The 19,288-nt window shown below is 30.8% G+C and overlaps 6 protein-coding genes across 8 annotated transcripts; 4 read left to right on the forward strand and 2 right to left on the reverse strand.

Moving 5' to 3' along the window:
• Nucleotides 1–522: 522 nt before the first annotated feature.
• On the reverse strand, nt 523–9,781 carry SPC98 (the record flags this gene model as incomplete). Of its 3 annotated transcripts, XM_020188507.1 has the most annotated exons (3): nt 523–5,134; nt 5,809–8,691; nt 9,259–9,728. In XM_020188507.1, 3 exons carry the CDS (start codon nt 9,726–9,728, stop codon nt 523–525), a joined length of 7,965 nt encoding a protein of 2,654 aa, XP_020044978.1. The 3 variants fall into 3 exon arrangements, with proteins under 3 accessions (XP_020044978.1, XP_020044979.1, XP_020044980.1); XM_020188508.1 differs by lacking the exons at nt 523–5,134; nt 9,259–9,728 and having other exon boundaries at nt 5,640–8,768; XM_020188509.1 differs by lacking the exons at nt 523–5,134; nt 5,809–8,691 and having other exon boundaries at nt 9,023–9,781.
• A 136-nt stretch (nt 9,782–9,917) lies between these two features.
• Nucleotides 9,918–11,248, forward strand: ASCRUDRAFT_77682 (uncharacterized protein). The gene has a single exon (XM_020193963.1). The coding sequence runs from the start codon at nt 10,004–10,006 to the stop codon at nt 11,171–11,173; it is 1,170 nt and encodes a 389-aa protein (XP_020044981.1). The 5' UTR covers nt 9,918–10,003; the 3' UTR covers nt 11,174–11,248.
• Nucleotides 11,249–11,300: 52 nt separating this feature from the next.
• UTP4 (small subunit rRNA maturation protein UTP4) lies at nt 11,301–13,880 on the forward strand. Its single transcript, XM_020193964.1, has one exon. The coding sequence runs from the start codon at nt 11,396–11,398 to the stop codon at nt 13,745–13,747; it is 2,352 nt and encodes a 783-aa protein (XP_020044982.1). The 5' UTR covers nt 11,301–11,395; the 3' UTR covers nt 13,748–13,880.
• Nucleotides 13,881–14,144: 264 nt separating this feature from the next.
• On the reverse strand, nt 14,145–14,768 carry TAD2 (tRNA(adenine34) deaminase; the record flags this gene model as incomplete). Its single annotated transcript, XM_020189557.1, has 1 exon — nt 14,145–14,768. A coding segment is annotated over one exon (624 nt), but the record flags the coding sequence as incomplete, so codon positions are not given.
• A 293-nt stretch (nt 14,769–15,061) lies between these two features.
• ADE13 (adenylosuccinase ADE13) lies at nt 15,062–16,898 on the forward strand. The gene has a single exon (XM_020193965.1). The coding sequence runs from the start codon at nt 15,246–15,248 to the stop codon at nt 16,692–16,694; it is 1,449 nt and encodes a 482-aa protein (XP_020044984.1). The 5' UTR covers nt 15,062–15,245; the 3' UTR covers nt 16,695–16,898.
• A 1,310-nt stretch (nt 16,899–18,208) lies between these two features.
• Nucleotides 18,209–18,571, forward strand: NAF1 (RNA-binding snoRNP assembly protein; the record flags this gene model as incomplete). Its single annotated transcript, XM_020189837.1, has 1 exon — nt 18,209–18,571. A coding segment is annotated over one exon (363 nt), but the record flags the coding sequence as incomplete, so codon positions are not given.
• Nucleotides 18,572–19,288: the final 717 nt, after the last annotated feature.

Here is a 19,288-nt window from a genome sequence, read left to right on the forward strand (position 1 = left end):
AAAAAGAAGAAAAAATAAAGAAAAGATAGAGAAGAAGAAGAAAGAATAGAGAAGGATGATCAAGTTGTTTTGCTGATGATTATACATATATCGATGGTACATGCGGTGGGTTTTTTGTTATTCAATTAGAGAATATTTTCATTAAAAAATGACAGTATTGGGTATTTAAAGCTATTTTTTTTCAATTATTTTCAATTAATCTAATATTGCACTGTTTAAACTAAATCCATTTCGAATAAACATAAATATAATTATATTAAATGTGAAATCGTTGAAGACAAAAATCAAAAACTAAAAAAAAAAAGGTAAAGAACAAAATGAAACAAAAAAAAACTAGTTTTTCTTGTTTCCAAGCAATGAAGCATTAAGCATTAAGATATAAAAAAACTTTAAAGAAGATAAATGATTAAGGTAACAAAAATAAAATAATAAATTACAGGTAATATACAGAAGTTTTATTTATAATAAAAGCTTGTTTTTATAATTTGGCTTTTTCCCAAATTTCTAACTTAACTAACCCCATTAATTCAAAAATCCTTTACAACCCTCAGATCCACAAAGACATTGAATACGCTCTTCATCATTAAATTCTCTCTCAAATTTATAGTCATAAGTCAATTCCTCATGGGCCTTAATATCTCTCAATGCATATATCACAATTCTCTTTTTACCATCAACTTTGATGATTTTAGCAGTGCAACTAGGCTGACAACAATGGTTAATAAATCTTGCAATGCCCCCTTTTTTGGTAGCATCAATCACTGTTTGCTCATCGATTCTAAAAAGATAACTTGATCCAATTCCAGATTTAATATACTGTTTTTCACGTACATCTGCAACCTGTTGTCGAATACTTTCTCCGACGTACTCAATAATCATCTCCCGAGCAGCTATAGGCTCTAATGCATAAAGACCCCAATTATGAATAGCTGATCTTGCAAATGAAACAGGTTTTTTTCTTTTGTTTAATTGATTCAATTTCAATATATCAGTTTCAAATGTCGCAGTAACATCTGCAACATATCTTCTGCTATTAGCTCTATTTACTCTAGAACTTTGGATATTTCTCAGTGAAATCTCGTTGCCATCCTCACCTTGAATAGTTGTCAAGGGATCATTTCCATGAACTCTACGACGATGAGGTAAGTATAATGACTTGAGTGAATCGGGTATTTTTCTGTAACCTTGACTTCGACTAGATCCAGAATCATTCTCCAAATCATTCAACAAATCTGGATTATTTTCAATCTCTGATTCTTGTTCTTTAAGAAATTCTTTAGTTTTTGGATTAAGTTGTGAAACAATACAACTGGAACTTCGACAATCTTCAATAGACTTTTTTTTTAACCAAAAATGATATAAAGGATCGTCATACTCATCTGATGGTTTTTCATTTTTAAACACTTCTCTTAATAACTCTACATCTTCTTCATTATCAATAACTGATAAAAAGTCTTCCAAAGTAGGTTTTAGTGTATTGAGATCAATTTTTGGAAATACGGTTTTGGGAACAAGTCCTGGTTCGGGTTTATAAATCTCTTCATAATCACTAAACAGTTCTTCCTCCTCATTTTCATTTTTATTTTCATTTTCACTCTCATGTTTAACTTCTTCTTCAACTTCCATCATCTCAGGTTCTTCAAAAGGTTCCTCATATTTTTTAACTTCTTTAACAGTTGCTGAATTTTTAAAAATTGTCTTTTTGGATTCTGATTGGGCACTGGTATCTAAAAGCTTTTTCTTATTTTTCTTTGACTTTTTCTCAGTGCTCTTAGCTTTGGATTTTTTTGGTGGCACGTTTATTTTTTGCTTCTCTTTATCAGATTTTGAAATTAAAGTAGATTCAAAATTTAATTCATCTACAGAACTAAAATGGTTTTTCATTTTTTCCACATTTTTTATATCCCCCATATTCTCCGTCTCTTCTATATCTTCGATTTCTTTTTCCTCAATTTCTTCATCATCTGAAGAAAATATTCTCTGTTGGAGTTTCTTTCTCTTTCTTGGAATCATGAGAGAATCTTCAATTTTTCTTTTACCAGAAATTAAAATTTCAGGTTGAGGACTATTTCTTGAACTAGAGAAATATTGAGAATCTAATTCATCTTTATTTTCGCGATAATTATCTTCCTCTTTCTCTTCTTCTTCTTTTTCTTTTTCATATTCATAGTCGTATTCATCTTCGTTTTTGGAAAAGGACTTTTTAATTATAGTTTTTTCGGACTTTTTAAAAGATATGATTTCTTCATATTTCGGTTTGGTTTGGTTTTTTTCAAATTTTTTTTTCAACTTTAAACTTTTTTCAGAATCATCTAAAACTTTAATTTTTTGGGTGGGTGCTTTTTTCATTTTAAAGCCTGAAAGAATAGGCAATCTAACCTTTTCTTTACTAATAATTGAATAAAATTCAGATGCTTCATCTCGCTTTGAATCTTTGGGCTCGGTCAAAGTTGTTTTTACAGATTTGTCTTTATTTTCCAATTTGCTTTTTTTTTGTGATTCGATTTTTTCCTTTTTATAATCTTCTTCCATTAATTTGAACTTATCATCCTTCAAATATTCCAAAATTGTTGGTGCAATAAATCTTTCTCTGACATTTTTCATTAAAGTGGCAGATAATTCTTTTAGTATTATATCAGTAGCCTCCGATATTGGATCTCTCAATTGAGTTTGCTCTGATGGAGTTTTTTTATTTTCTATAACCTTTTTTTCTGGTAGATATAATTCCATTTTCAAGCGATATCTAGTCAATTTTTTATCATTTTCCATTTTATAACACCTTTCTGCTTCTTTTGGATCATTGAATATTATTACAAAACACCTATTTGGCTCAGCCGAAATTTTAGCCCACATATATGAAGATAGTCTTTTTTTAAATAGTTTTATTGGGACTTTTTCTATTGGCAAAAATTTTGTACTTATAAGAATATATGCTCTGTTATTAATTGTAGATTTAGTGTTAGCAGATAAGACTTGAGATAGATTTTTTAATAAATTATGCTTTGGGAGATAAGGTGTCTTAGGAGTTGAGGTTGAATTGATTGAATTTATTTTTTTTTTTAAAAGCGATAAAGTTTCGTCTTCAGGTTTAAAAGAGTTGGAATTTAATACGCTAGAAAAAGATGGTTCTGATTGTTTAATGGTTGAATTGAGAATGGCATGGTTATCTCTATGCAAAGATTTTGATTTTTGAACTTCTAATTTAAGCAATTTTTCCATCTGTCTTTTTTTTTCTTGTTCTAATATTTTAGTTCTTTTAATGAAATTCTGTTCCAATTCTTTTTTTTTTAGTTTTTCGATTTCTCTTTTTTTGGCTAGATCTAGACGTCTTTTTCTTTCCTGAGAGTATTTTATAGCAATTGCAGATCTTGATTCTAAAAGTTTGTTTTTTGAAGTATTTAAACCCACTTGGATTAGGACATTATCGAGGGGTAATTTATTATGAGTTTCTCTTATGGCATTTAAGCAAGATTTGTAGCCTTTGACGAAATTTTTATTACTGTCATTATCAAACTTTAAATGAGCAACAGAGACAGGAGTGGCACTAATGGGATCTTTTACCGTTTGAAAATCAATAATAGTACCGAATTTCAGAAATGTGTTTCTTAGAAAGTTTTGATTAAAATTGTGAGGAAAGTTCCAAATGACTAAATGGTTTGAAAGGGGAGTGTTGATTGAAGTTTTGGGGTCATAGTTATAGATTGGAAATTGTAAGGATTTGAAATAATTTTTTTTTTTTGATTTTTTTGTTATTAGTTTAATGTAGGCGTTGGTGTTTGAGTTTTCGCTGATTTTTTTTTTAATCAAGTCTTTTCTTGGATCAATTCTTTCATTCAGTTTAATGTCACCTTGGAATATGTATTTGTGTTTAAGTTTTCTGGAGGAAATATCTTTTGTTTGGGAAGAAGTGGAAGCTTTGTAGATTTCTGGATCGAATGTTACTCTATAATTTTTTTTTAGTTTTTTGTTATCATTGGGTAGATTATTTTGAGAGTGTATGAGGTTGAAATTGAAATCCTGTCTATGGTATTGATCGGTTATATTTGAATCGTTATAAAAATTTGAATCAATTGTTGAGGAATCCTTTTTTTTCAACTCCACTCTAAAAACTTGAGGTTTTAAATTGCCGTTCAGCATTGCTTTTGGAGCTTTTGGAATTTTGATCGAATTTTGATTATAATTTGAATTTGAAGTGGATTGTGATTGGGAATGGGATCTTGAGTGGGAATTTGAGTGGGAATTTGAGTGGGAATGTGATTTTGACAATGTGTTGGAGATTGAGGTTGAATTATGGCTGAATGGAGTCGATGTCACTGATAAGGGGGTGGCAGGAGATGAGGATGTGATGGTGAGTTTGTGTGAAAAAGAGGTATAAAGCAAAGAGTTGGAACTAGAGTTGGAGCTAGAGTTGGAATTAAAATTGGGAGTGGAGGTAGAATTAGGATTAGAATTAGCAGTGGTAATATTGGTATTAGTGTTGTTGTTGTTGTTGTTGACATTAGAGATAGCGATAGAATTAGAATTAAAGTTGGAATCAGTTCTAGTAAAAGCATTAGCATCGTTATTGGATGAGGATAGGGATTTTGTTGAAAGTGAGGGAATCAGAGAAGTTGCAGTCGTGGAAGAGGAAGCAGTGGTGATGTTTGAGTGTGGAGAACTGGAGTCATCCTTTATCAAAGGCGTAGAAGCAGGCGAGGAGAGCAAAATTGGCGAGTTAGCAGAGAGCTCGTTTTGTTGGGGTGATATGTTGGTGTCTTTGGAGGAAGAAGATGGAGATTGGTTTGGTTGTGGTTTGAGCAGCTGGGACAGGTTTTTGGAGGATGAAGGAATATAAATATCAGGCTTTCTGGAATTGGGCTGCTTTCTGGAGCTGGGAATATAAACATCGGCTCTTCTACTGTAGTAGGGAGATTGGCCATTGAGATAGTAACCTTGCTGTTGCTGGGTCTGATTCTGAAGTAGGTTTTGATTTAGGCTGTGGGTCTGGGTCTGGGTCTGGTTTTGGTGTTGGTTATAGAAGTAAGGATTGTTAGTGGGCTCATAGTAGGATGAGTGATAAGAGCTATGGTGGTACGTCAAGTTGGAATGGGTGCTGCTGTGGTAGTTGTTGAGCTTAACGCCATTAGTGTTGTATCTGAGGGGGGCCCTGTGGTTGTTTGCAAAATGTTTTTTGTAGTTACCAGATTGATCGTAGTGAGTATTGTTATCTTCCATGGGCATCTTGATTGTATTTGTTTATGTTTAACAACAGAGAAAAAAGAATAACAAATCAAAAACAAGTCCAAGACAGGCAGGATGGAGGCAGAGGAAAAAAGCTGGTTTGGAGGGACAAGAAGCAACAGATCAGAGCTGGCGAAGGACATACAGCAAATAAAGCAACAGAAGAATCAACGAGTATCAGCACCAGACGTTTGAGCTGAGTTTGAAGATGAAAAGAAATTCAACTGTGCAAGTCGAAATGGAAATTGACCAGGCCAGCGCTGCTCCCCCCGACCTCGCGCGCTGCTTAGCGACCGCCGTGTCCTTAGCGAGCGCTTCGGGCGCGCTGTTCGTGTAGCGCCACGGCTGTTCTCGCGGTGGCGCATTGCTGCCGCTGGTGCGTGTGCTGCCGGCCTTTCGGTGCGCGGTGGCGCTGCGTCCTACTGCAACGTGTATCCGACGTTCCGGAGGTGCACATCGCTATCCGACACCAAGTCGTCTGTGAACGTCTTCTTGCAACTGTTGAAGAGGCGGTAGATGCTGCTGATGTTGGAGTAGATGGTGCGTAGCTTCTTGTTGATACTTTCCATCTCGCTGTATATTTCCAACTCCACCTCCACCTCCTTATCCGCCATTTCGTCGCCCTCGCTCGTCCCCTTTTCGTACTGTAGCTCAAACAACTTGATCATCTCAAACGTCAACTCAATAAACTCTTTCGAACAGTTTATAAACTGGTACATCAAGTTGATCAACTGGTTGAACTGTTTTATAAACAATTTCTTCGACACTTCCCCAACTTTGCTTTCCAGCGAATCTTTACTCAATATTTTATTTCGCGATATTGATATCAAGTACCTGGAATAGATTTTTTCCAACTCGTCAATAGAATTCTCCTTTATCAAATTCTCCTCCATTTCTTCTTTAGGCATCTTGATGTAATTTCTCTTGTTCCGAATTATCGAATTGAACTTATCGAATCTCTCGTCTTCATGTTTTTCAAACTCTCTTTTGTTATCTTCCATAAATTTCCTTTTGGGCAAAATCACTTGATTATACCTCTTTATCAAATTCTTTCCTTCACCACTACTACTACCAATCTTATCACCATTGCCTTCCCCAATTTTAACCAATGAACAAATCAATTTATAATAATTATCCTCTATTATATTAAACTGAAAAAAATTTATCATTTTATTCAAAAACTTCAAAACTTCATTTTTCATTATATTCAACCTGTTATTCTTAAAAACCATCCATTTTTTATTCATATCGTTTTTATTTAAAATCCCCCCATTTTCACTTCCATTCTTAATCAACTTGTAAATATAACTCTCAACATGCTTAAACATTCGGTTTTTTCTCAACAAATTGCTCTCAACCCAACTCTCATTTAACAAATAATCTATTCTTTTCAACTTCCATAAAAAATTAAACATTCTCAAATACTCCCGTAAATTTAAATTACTATTCCCGCTGTTTAATATCAAACTAATGGGATTGTCATTTATCCTATAATCCAATGTAAACACATCCCATCCAATATTATTTCCATTATCCAATTCAATAATTCGCGCATCAATCCGATTCAAATACTCATCACCATACTTATTGATAGATGACTCATTAATTGAGTTTTTCAATATCTTGGTTAATTGATGCGTCCTCAACCGATCCGATCTTTCATCCAATATTCCAATAGAATTCTCTATCAACAAATTAATAAAATCTCCCTTTCCCATAAATAAAAAATCTTTCATATTCTTAATATGCTCAAACATTTTAAATTTTTTAAATATAATCAAATTGAAATAGTTTAATATCTCCTTGTACTCAATTTCAATAATCTTTCGAAATTTTTTAAACTCCATTAAATTGTTATTATTCTTATTAACCTCAAAATTGTCATTAGAAAACTGTTGATAGACCCTGCAATATTTCTCATTTATTTGCTTCAAATATCCCAACTCTTTACAATTCTTTTTTAAAAAAATTATCGTCTTTCCGATTTGATAAATCTTTTCACAAATTTCAAAAGAAAAAATGTCTTTTGGTACTTTACTTTTATCAAGTATCACATTATTAATATTAATGCTATTATTAATATTACTAATATTAAAAACACTATTGCCATCCTTAAAATCATTATAAATATCTATAAAATTAATAAAAAATTCATTATTTTTATCAACCAACTCTCCACTAATTACCCAATTTATTATAATTTTCAAATACGGTTGATAACATGCTTTAAAAAAATCTATCGAAATCCTTTGGATCAAGTAATCGTTGAATTTGGTATAATTATAAATTAAATTCAAGAACTCAAAATCTCTCAATTGCTTTAAATTTTCATTTAAATGTAAATAAAATCGAAATTTAATAATTTCATCAAATAAAAATAAATATATTTTTCTCAAAGTTAATTTATTATTTGAATTGATTGAGTTGTTATTATTAATAAAATCAGAATTTTTTCTTTGCAAGTCATCTATAACTTTAATATAGTTTTTTAAAATAATTGATAACTGAGAATAAAAACTCATTTTAATTTGTGAATAATTATAACTGTTAATTAAATTATCATTGATTTTTAATGACTCGTTTAAAATTGAATGAATCAAAGCCACTTCTAAAATGTTATGTAAAAGCCCACTATTTGAATTATTAATAAAATTTGGTATATTAATTTTAAAGAAAAATTCGTCATTAATAGAATTTTTAAATTTGGTTAGTGGAAATAATTCTGAAGTGGAGCCAAGTAAGTTGAATAAAAGATGATTTATGATTTCATTTTCATTAATTAGTTCTGGATTCTCTTTTTTAATATAATTTAAAGCAATTTCAGATAGAGTTAAATTACTTAAATTAATATTTGAGTTTAAATTTAAATTTGAATTGAAATTTGAAAAGCCAGTTCTTTGATTATTTAAAGGACTGGGATCTCTAGTAAAAAATTGATTATTATTGTTATTGATTTTGCCAAAATCAATGCTGCCTCTTGATATAGGCCCTCTTTGATCGATTGAAGCTCTTCTACTTGTATTTCTTGAAATTGGAAATGAATTTCTATAATTTTGTTGATTTATTTGATTTGGTTGAAGTTGTCTAGTTGGAATTTGAGAAGATGAAGTAAAATTTTGGTTTGGGTTCATGTATAAATGATTAATATCAGCATTTGAGTTATTGATAACATTGTTATTATTATTTGGAATATCATGAAAAGAATCTAATAAAGATAAATAACTTTCAATTTGGTCTAAGTTTTTATAATTAATTAATAATTGCAATAAATTTTTGAAATGAATCCAATGGTTATTATTATTTAAAGTGTTTGGATTGGTTAAGTTGAATCTATTTTGAAACAAAATTAACAAATCATCTACAGACTTAATATTTGGATTAAGATTTGGATTAAGAATAGAACTGTGGTTATTGTTATTCAAATAGTCAATGTATTGTAATAGCTCATTATAGATTTGATTTAGCTCGCTGCTTGGAAGGTTTGGCAGTAGCGACTTAATGAGAACCTGCAAATGTAGTTTGGTGCTTCGATTCAATTCCTGGGACATCTGGGATAGAATAAAAGAGCTAGTCAACCAATATAATACATCAATAGCCTAATGCTCAACAATCCAGTGATCGATGGATTCAACTTGAATATTCAATTCAAAATGAAAGAGGTTTTCCTAAATACAAGTAATCCTTATTAGGCAATACCTGAACAAGACACTACTTAATAAAGAAATCTTGCATTTTTTCTGTTTTTGACAGTTCTACAACGAAAAGGGAAAGATCCTCAATCAGAGAATAATGTTGGAATCTTATCTATAACCACAATTTGGTTCGAAATTAAAATGGTGAAGAAGTCTCTTTCTTTTGCAAATTATACTGTAATACATTGGGATTCAGGGAAAAATAATAGAAGTTGAGCATTCCATACTACGGTTCGAGTTAGTAATCAAAATTGGCTAAATATCATTAATTTAGTATATCTTTATAAAGCAAAAGAGAATAGAGTATTGTAGAATATTTATTTAATGGTCAATGCTGGAATTAAACTATTTAGTTCTAATGTGTTTCAATTTGTCTGGACAATGCAAGAAATTATTATCGTAGACTTTTTTTCTGAAATGTCTTTTTTTTGGTTCTTGGATATAATATGTCCAGCCTTGACCTTCGGCAAATCTGATAGCAGCATCTTTGGTATCGAATTTTAAGCTTGTTGTTTGCATGTAGTCTCCAGTTGATTGATATCCCATCAAATCATTTTCCCATCTATTGCTTTTCCCTAAAACATCCCAATCTAGTTTCCAGAATTTCCCGTTATTGTGACCTGATTGAGTAGCAGGTTTACACTCTTGAAAGATTCTAACACTTCTCTCTGGGGTACTGAGCTCTTTTGGAGCACCTGTGACGAGCTCTTTTGAAAGAAAAGTTTCCTTGGGAGTAGTAGAAACATCTGAAATAAATCTGACAGATGGGAACCTTATGGCAGAGTTCACAACAGATCTAGCAGACTGACGAAACATTTTTGCAATTGTATTCTGGTTTTATCGACACTTATCACAGACTCATTCAACAACTCCAGCTTCATTGGGTTTGAATCAAAGGTGGATTGATTGGTCCGCGGATTCCAGTGGAGGCATATCCGTGAACAGTGGTGGAGCAACGGCTGATGTAAAATGTATGTCATCCGTGATATTTCCGCAATACACAAAGCTGGCTCCAAATTGTTTTCTCTTCATAGGAAGCAGAAACAGCAGAAACAGCAGGTTTTTGGGAAGCAGAATTCTCAAAAAGAGCAATGGATTCATACATCAAACAAGCATTAAGCGATATTTTGCCTTCTCACGATGAAGCATATCCCAGCGATTTGATCCTCTATTGCAATTCCTATTTGCAACAATCCAAAATCAAACTACCAACACTAGATCAAAATTTGGAAATTTCAAGAACTTATTTCTCATGTTATTTCGCCATAAATTACATTATAAACAATAAAAAAAACTATTTGAATTTGTCAACTCCAAGTTTAAATAGGTTTCCAATCAGCCAGAAAAACGTCAGAAGAGGTTTAACTATTTTTGGTTTGGCTTTTAATAACAATCCAAATATTTCGCCAATTCAAAAAAGAAAAAAAATTGAAACATCCTCAATTTTGCCTTTACCTGCTACCAAAAGAAGAAAGTTGAATTTTACTGATAATAATAACAAAAGTGAAAATAACAACAACAATGATAATAAACCCACACTTATTCAAAACGATAAGACTCTATTAAACACACCCAGAAAACAAAATCGATACTCTCCAAAAAAATCTTCTCCTTTGAAAAATCAGTCTTCTCCTCATAGAAATTCACCATCCAAGTTATCTCCATCAAAATTATCTCCATTGAAAAATTCTCCATTAAAATCAAATCCAAACAATAAAAATGAAGTATCAATCAAAAAAATCATTGAACTATGTAATTACTTCAAAATTCAAAATTTTATCTGTCTAAAACTAATTAAATTCTTCAAAAAATTTCAAAAGAAATTTAAAAATCAAAACTTTTTATTATTATCCTTAATATATATTCTTTACTTTACCATTTATAATAAAATTTTAATCAAAAATTTCAGTTTATTCAATATTTTTAAGAAAAATTTATTTAATAATTTTCAGATATCTTCAGCAAATATCAATGACACAGACTTAAAATTTTGGATAACTTTATCCTTTAATTTAATCAAAAATGAAAAATGGTTTAAATCTTTACAATTCAAATATCAATGCATCAATTTAGACACTATTTTCACTAAAAACTTGAATAATAGCAATCATACAGGTGACAGTAATCACAACTACCTTTATAGCATGGGCGACCTACTCACCCCTTCCTCAACACCAGATATAAAAGACTCTCTTTTAGAATATAAAAACTGGACCATTGAAATAAAAAAAAACTTGCTCTCTCTCCAAAACTCTTTGTAATTATATACTATTTTATATTTAAACGAATAGCAAACAATAAATAAGTTATAGGCTCAAATCAGAAATATTAACTTTTTGGACTGGCCCACAAAGTTGGTCTCAAACTTTATTCTTTTTTTTTTTTTTGAAAAATTCAAACTGAAAATTTTTTATTCAATAAAAACAATTGACTAAACCATCATCAACAGTTCATCTGTTTATACATAATATTTTTCAAGAAAAATGGATATCCACCGTTGTAGATTTGTTCCCTATGAGCCCCATACCATCACATCTTTAGCTTTTAGCCATAAATCAAATAACTCCTTTACTCCAATTGATTTGAGATTAGCCGTTGGTAGATCAAATGGTGATATAGAAATTTGGAACCCAAGGTTTAATTGGTTTCAAGAATTGATTATCAGAGGTGGTAAAAACAGATCTATTGAAGGTTTGGTTTGGGCTTTATGGGAAGATAATATTCCAAGATTATTTTCAATAGGTGGTTCCACCGTAATAACCGAATGGAATTTGTCAAATGGCTTGCCCTTGAAAAATTATGATTGCAATTCAGGTATTATTTGGTCAATAGATATAAGTGATGATTCAAATCATTTAATTGTTGGGTGCGATAATGGTTCTGCTGTTCTTATCGATATTTCTGGTGGTCCTGGCTCATTAGAACATGACTCAATTTTACAAAGACAAAATTCAAGAATTTTATCAATAGCCTTTAATAAAAATAAACAAGTTATAGGCGGTTGTGCTGATGGCAGAATTAGATGTTGGAGTGTTAATGGAATCAACAAAGGCAAATTATTAGCAACAATGAAAGTCGATAAATCAAAAGTTGAAAGCACGTTAGTTTGGTCAATATTAGTATTGCCAGCTAAAAACTATATTGTTAGTGGTGATTCAACTGGTTCAATCAAATTTTGGGATTTAACTCATTTCACTTTAAGGCAATCTTTTAAAATATCAGAATCTGATATCTTAACTTTAACAAAGGATTTCACCGAAGAAAACGTCTTTTGTGCTGGAATTGATAGAAAAATATATTCTTTTGATTTAGTAGAAGTTGCAAGAAATAATCAAAAAAGTCAGTCAAAAAATATTCAATGGGTTAACTCCTACAAAAGATTATGCCATTCAAATGATATAAGATCAATTGCTTCTTTTCAGTCGAAATTTTCAAATTTTTTAGTTTCTGGTGGTGTAGAAAAAACTATAATTATAAATTCAATAAAAGAATTCAATTCAACTCCTTTTAAGAAAATCCCAATTACCCAACAATTGGAACAAAATTTAATTGTCAACTCTTTAAAAAAATTTATCATAATTTGGCAAGATCAAACAATTAAAATCTGGAAAATTTTTTCTCCGGATAATTATAAACTAATATCTAAATTATCTTTATCTGAAGACCAGAATATTTCATCTTGTTCAATAACAAATGATGGGAAATATTTAGCTGTATCAACTTTATCATACATTAGAGTTTTTAAATTAACCGAATTTAAAACAATAGATAATAAACCAAGATTAAAAATTAAGAAATTAAGAGTTTTAAGTGAACAATTGAATGAGTATAGTGGGAAGTTGATAAAATTTTTAAACAATGATAACAATACATTAATAGTTTTAACAACAGATAATGAGATTTATAAAATAAGTTTTAATATTGAAAATTTTGAAAATGAAGAGAATATCGATAATATTGATGATTTGATAATCAATCCAGTTGAATTAGAAATATCTGAAAACAAAAAATTAAAATCGAAATATGAGTATCTTTTAAATATTAAAAACCTAAAAATCTCTAAAGATAATAAATATATAGCGGTTTCAAGATTTTCAGGTGAAATCAATATCATCTCATTAGAAAGTAATGAATCGTTTCAATTGACTAAATTATCTGTTCCTCCTTGTGATATTGAATTTACTAATAGAAATACGTTGATAGTAATAGCTATTGACCATAAAATATATGAATTTAATTATTTATCTATTATATTATCAAAAACAATTATTGAAATCGATAATAATGATAATAATGATGATGATGATGGTAAATCTAACAATTTATCATTATTAAGTGAATGGTCAAAGAATAACTCTGAATATTTACCAACAAGTTTTGTTTTGTTGGAGAATAAATGTTGTGGTATATTTACAAACAGTATTTCAAAAGATCGTATTTGGTTTTGGGGACCAGATTGGATAGTATTTTATGATTTATCATTTAATATTAGAGATGGGTTAGTTAAAAATGAAAAAGGCGTTGAAAAGAGATTTAAAGGGTTAAGCGTATTAGAAAATGAAGAATTGTTGGAAAATGGAGATAAGGATAATAAGAATGATAATTTGGAAAATGATGAAGATATAGACGAGGATATGAATCTATTAGAACTCTTAAATGAGAAAAGCAATAGAAAAGTCTCTAATTCGAGTTCAAAAGCGTATTGGTTCAGTGATAGATATAATTTCATTTTATTTGCAGATAGCTTTGGAGAGAAAGAGATTGCAGTTATTGAGAGAGACGAGAATATATTACGGAAAACACCAGCATTTAAATCTCGTAATATTAATGTATAAATAATTTATAGAAATGAGTAATTTTAATTTAAGAAATTAAGTTATAGTTATATTTTCTTTTTTTATTTTTAGTTTGGTTTAAATGTTTAAATTTATAAATTTGAGTTGACGAATTTATGAATTGTTGAATGTTATCGTGAAATATAATCGAGTCGTAATTGTAATGATTGAACTGGTTTTCAATTGGTAAGTTTTGCATATTTTTCGGGTCAAATATTATGATATTTGAGTCAATTTGATACTGATTAATTTCGTGGAATAAATTGTAATTCAAAGGCATAATTGGATCTAAATAGTCATCAAATTCGTATTTAATATTATTAATTATTGTCTTGTTATTTTTATTGTTATTATTGCAATTAGTATTTTTATCATAGTATTTTGAATAATTTCCATGGCCAAAAAATTGAATAAAATCTTCACTTGACAAGAATTTATGAAAATTGATTTTTGGCAATTCATTATATTTCAATATTCTAGGATTTGATAAAGAAGTTTGAGGATTTGGAGACTTGACATTCTGTTGGACATAGAATTTCCTTAACAAAATAATCGCCTCTTCTTTACCAATTCCAGGATAAGATTGATAAATTGGCAAGTGTGGGTTTGAATGAGAATCAGTATTGATTGACAATATAGAACCATTTCCACCAAACCTATCGTTGGTGCAACCAAAAATAACTCTTCTCAAGCCAAGCTGCCTCAAAGCTGAAGCACACATTATACAAGGCTCAACAGTGACATATAAATCTATTTTGGCAAATAAAGCTTTCACATTGGAAACATAATCAGCTTTGTCCTGAGCAGTCTTATTGGGTAGATCTAGTAGGTTGAACTTCTTCAATATCTTGGTGATCCCAGTCAACTCAGCATGAGTAATTCCAGATAGAGACTCGTTAGTTGAGTTGGAGCCAGTAGCTATCACCTCGTTGTCGTTATAAACAAAAATACAACCCACAGGCACCTCGTTTTGAGAGAGAGCAAACTCAGCTTGGTTCAATGCCAATCGCATGAACTTGAAGCTGCCCACCAACAGGTCTTTTGCTGCAGAAGGCCCACTGTCGACAACCATCTCTAGAACCATGTCTCCTTCACTCGCTTTGTGTGCCATTCTGCCCATGCACCACAGGAAGCAGAAACACCAAAAGCACCAAAGCTGCTGAAAAATTGCAGGCCGAGTCAGACCCGTAGCTGTGGATCATGCAGTTAAACGCTCTTCAACGCGCCTCAAAGCGTTCCATCGAATTCCAGCTCCATTTTTTCATCGTTTTTTAATCGAATAAAAAACCAGAGCTGATGTTTTGTGAGCAATAGCGACAGTGTTGATTCCCTTCTTTTGATTCCCTTCTTTTGATTCCCTTCTTTTGATTCGCTTCTCTTTTATTCTGTTATTTGTCTGCTATCTATAGCTTACTTGTATTTTTTTGTGGGATCCTTTTTGAATTCTTCTCAAATCTTTTCAGATCTTTCATCATCTTTCTTATTTCTGTTGCCGATCATGAGTTCTAACGATAAATATTCCACTCCTTTATCTTCCAGATATGCTTCTGAGGAAATGTCCCATATTTTCTCTGTGAGAAACCGTTTTTCTACCTGGAGAAAGTTGTGGCTAACTCTTGCTAAGGCTGAAAAGTCTTTAGGTTTGGATATCATCACCGATGAGGCAATTGCACAAATGGAAAAACATTTGATTATTACCGATGAAGAACTTGAGGCTTCTAAAAAACAGGAAGCTATTGTTAGACACGATGTCATGGCCCATGTTCATGTTTTTGGAGAAACATGTCCTGCTGCTGCTGGTATTATCCATCTTGGTGCCACCTCCTGTTATGTTACTGATAATGCTGACTTGATCTTCTTAAGAGATGCTTATGATATTTTGATTCCAAAGTTGGTCAATGTTATCGACAGATTGTCAAAGTTTGCTTTGACTTATAAAGATTTGCCTGTTTTAGGTTGGACCCATTTCCAACCTGCACAATTAACAACGGTTGGTAAAAGAGCTACGCTATGGATTCAAGAATTACTATGGGATTTAAGAAACATGGTTAGAGCTAGAGATGATATCGGTTTAAGAGGTGCAAAGGGTACCACTGGTACCCAAGCTTCATTCTTATCTTTATTTCATGGTAACCATGATAAAGTTGAAGCCTTGGATCAAAAAATCATTGAATTGTTAGGTTTTGAACATGCTTACCCAGTTACTGGTCAAACTTATTCAAGAAAAATCGATATCGATGTCTTAGCTCCTTTAGTCTCTGTTGGTGCAACTGCTCATAAATTTGCTACTGACATCAGATTATTGGCCAACTTGAAAGAAGTTGAGGAACCTTTCGAAAAATCTCAAATTGGTTCATCCGCCATGGCTTACAAAAGAAACCCAATGAGATGTGAAAGAGTTTGTTCATTGGCTAGACATTTATCTGGTTTATTCAATGATGCTGTTCAAACTGCTTCTGTTCAATGGTTTGAAAGAACATTGGATGACTCCGCCATTAGAAGAATCTCTTTACCATCTGCTTTTTTAACCGTCGATATCTTATTATCCACCATGTTAAATATCTCTTCAGGCTTGGTTGTCTATCCAAAAGTTATTGAAAGAAGAATCTTATCTGAATTACCATTTATGGCAACTGAAAATGTCATTATGGCAATGGTTGAAAAAGGTGAATCCAGACAAGAATGTCATGAGCAAATCAGAGTTTTATCCCATCAAAGTAGTGCCAACGTCAAACTTCAAGGTGGTGAAAATGATTTAATTGAAAGAATCAAAAAGACTTCTTATTTCAAGCCAATTTGGGATGAATTGGATGTTTTATTAGACCCTTCCACTTTCATTGGAAGAGCTCCTGAGCAAACTGAAAAATTCATAAACAATGATGTTAAAAAAGCTCTTGCTCCTTTCGCAAAATACATCAATGATGAAACTGTTCAATTAAGTGTTTGATTTTAATATTCACACTTGATCAAATTTACCTTTTCTTTATATACTACATAATATCATATCATATCATATCTATAACTATAACTATAACTATTATTTATCAATTCTTTTTCAACTTTATATTCATGCCTTTGATAGTAAACGGGTTTTAACCATTACTTCAAATCCAGCACAACGGATTGCGGATCGCTTAAATTTCAATTTTCTCCAATTTTTTTTTTTTTGAAACTTCTCTGGAAGAAATTTATTAATATGTAGAGTATTTTTATATTAAAAATATCACAATGGACAGTTTAGAGCAGCTTAATGAAACAACAGAGTTTTCAAACAAGTTTACTACTGCATCTGTACAAGAAGACGCTAAGATTTTAAATGAACCTCCTGAAAACCCAGATCAAACAACAAACCCAGATTCAATTCAATTGACTCAAGACCCCCAGACTACTCAAAGTAAAAACAGCTTATCAATATTTAATCAAATTATAAGTGTTGAAACTGAAAATACAAGTAATGGAATTATAAATGATAAGTCTGAAATTTTTTATAAAGATAATAGCAAAATTCATGATAATCAAAACAAGAGCAGTTTAGTTGAAATTTTACAAAATAAACCAAGAAAAAATACAAGTCTTGAAATTGTTTGTGATAACAAAATAACTGGAAATGCCACAGAAGAAAAAATCAATTTGAAAATCGATCGGGTACACAATAAGACTAAAAGTGAAAGCAATATCAATGATAATGAAAGTCAAATACATTATGAAAAAAACCTTGAAATCACTGATAAATCCACTCACAAAGTCACCGAAGAAATAGTAAAAAACGACATATACAATAACAATGATACCAAAAAAGTTGATCCAAAAAGTGCTACTAGAACAGATGTTAAAGATACAGATATCAATGATTTCAATCCAATGAATAACAATAAAGTAATCGTTCTACTAGATAAAATGGAAACGGAAGATTTAGTTAAAGAATCAACTAAAAATTCAACTGAGATTCAAAATGATAATCAGAGCGATAATCAGAATGAAGTTAAGGTTGGAAATCAAATCAGTAGTTCAGTTGGATTTTCATTTGATGCTGAAAATGAAAGTGTGAAGAATGTTAAGGCTGAAAAGAAGACTGATTCTAAAAGTCAAACCCCAAATATATATAAACCTGAACCTGAAAATATAACAAAAATTACGTCTCAAAATTTAACTAATGAATCTACTAAAGGTAAAATCAAAGCTGATGTTGTAGATTCTATTAATGTTTATAATACTTTGAAAGAAGCCAGCGAAGAAAGCATACAAAAAGGTTCTGAAAAGGAGGTGAGCTCAATATTTGAAAATGAGAATGAGTCCAATAAAACTCTTGGGCAAAAAGTGAATTCAAAATCAGATGCAGAATCAGACTCAAGCTCGGATTCAGATTCAGATTCGGATTCAGACTCAAATAATAAAGAAAATGATGGAGAATCTGATGATATTTTTTATGCTGACTTAGATGATGAACCCAATTCTAATTTACCAATAAAATCAAGACATGAGTTGACTGAAGTTCCAGTTGAAATACCTAATACAAGTATTGATTTGAAAGGGCCGATTGAGTATATTGGAAGAATAACATCAATTATAGATCAAAATTTTATTATAAAATACAACAATTCAGGTGAATATCGAATTTTAAAAGAAAACTCTATTCTTTGTTTTGAAGACCGGAAAATTTTAGGGCCTTTGTTTGAGGTGTTTGGATCAGTGTATCAACCATTCTTTAGAGTTATTATTCCAAATGATGAAAATGGTAAGACAATGCTAAAAGAAAGAAAAATCGGTGATAAGATATTTTATGATGTTGCAAATACTGATTTTGTATTTACTCAAGAAATTAAAAAAATTAAAGCAACAGATGCAAGTAATGTTTATGATGAAGAGATTGTCGACGAAGAGTTTTTTAGTGATGATGAAGCAGAAGCAGCTGCTAAAAGCGCCAAAAAAAAAGGTGAAAAAAATAAAAATCGAAACAAAAAGAGAAATCTTGATGAAGTTGGTAAAGAAGCAACACAACTACAGAGCAACAAAAGCATTGAAGATAGCTATAGAGATAGTGGAAGTCAGAAAAATTCAATTGATGGTGGCAAGAAGAAGAAAAATAGTAATCCTTATGCTAATTCGCAGATAAAAATTAGCAATAACTATCACAATAACAATAGTTATAATGGTAATAATAGAAATTTTAATAATAGCCTCAATCATTATAACAATTTTAATAATTTCAACAGTTCAAATAATTTTAATAATATCAACAACTCGAATAATTTCAACAATTCTAATTATAACAATATAAATGATTCTAATGCTTTTAATAATTTTAACAGACAAAGTAATTTCAACAACAATAATTATGGTGATAATCATAATAAATTTTTTCCCAATAACATGAGAAATAACAATTTACAACAATTTAATGGGTTTCTAAATCAAAATTCAATAAATCAGTCAAATCAGCCATACATCAATCAAAATCATGGATCAAATCAGTACAATAATTTTATACAAAATAACATTGACCTGCAATCCAACTTCATGGGAAACCAACCCATGCCATAT

Source organism: Ascoidea rubescens, assembly GCF_001661345.1.
Source record: "Ascoidea rubescens DSM 1968 unplaced genomic scaffold ASCRUscaffold_16, whole genome shotgun sequence".
Taxonomy (NCBI): Eukaryota; Fungi; Ascomycota; class Saccharomycetes; order Ascoideales; family Ascoideaceae; genus Ascoidea; species Ascoidea rubescens.

Bases quoted from the DNA above. Each gene is read 5' to 3' on its own strand.
- ASCRUDRAFT_77682 (XM_020193963.1), top strand. From the start codon at position 10,004: ATGGATTCATACATCAAACAAGCATTAAGCGATATTTTGCCTTCTCAC.
- UTP4 (XM_020193964.1), top strand. From the start codon at position 11,396: ATGGATATCCACCGTTGTAGATTTGTTCCCTATGAGCCCCATACCATC.
- ADE13 (XM_020193965.1), top strand. From the start codon at position 15,246: ATGAGTTCTAACGATAAATATTCCACTCCTTTATCTTCCAGATATGCT.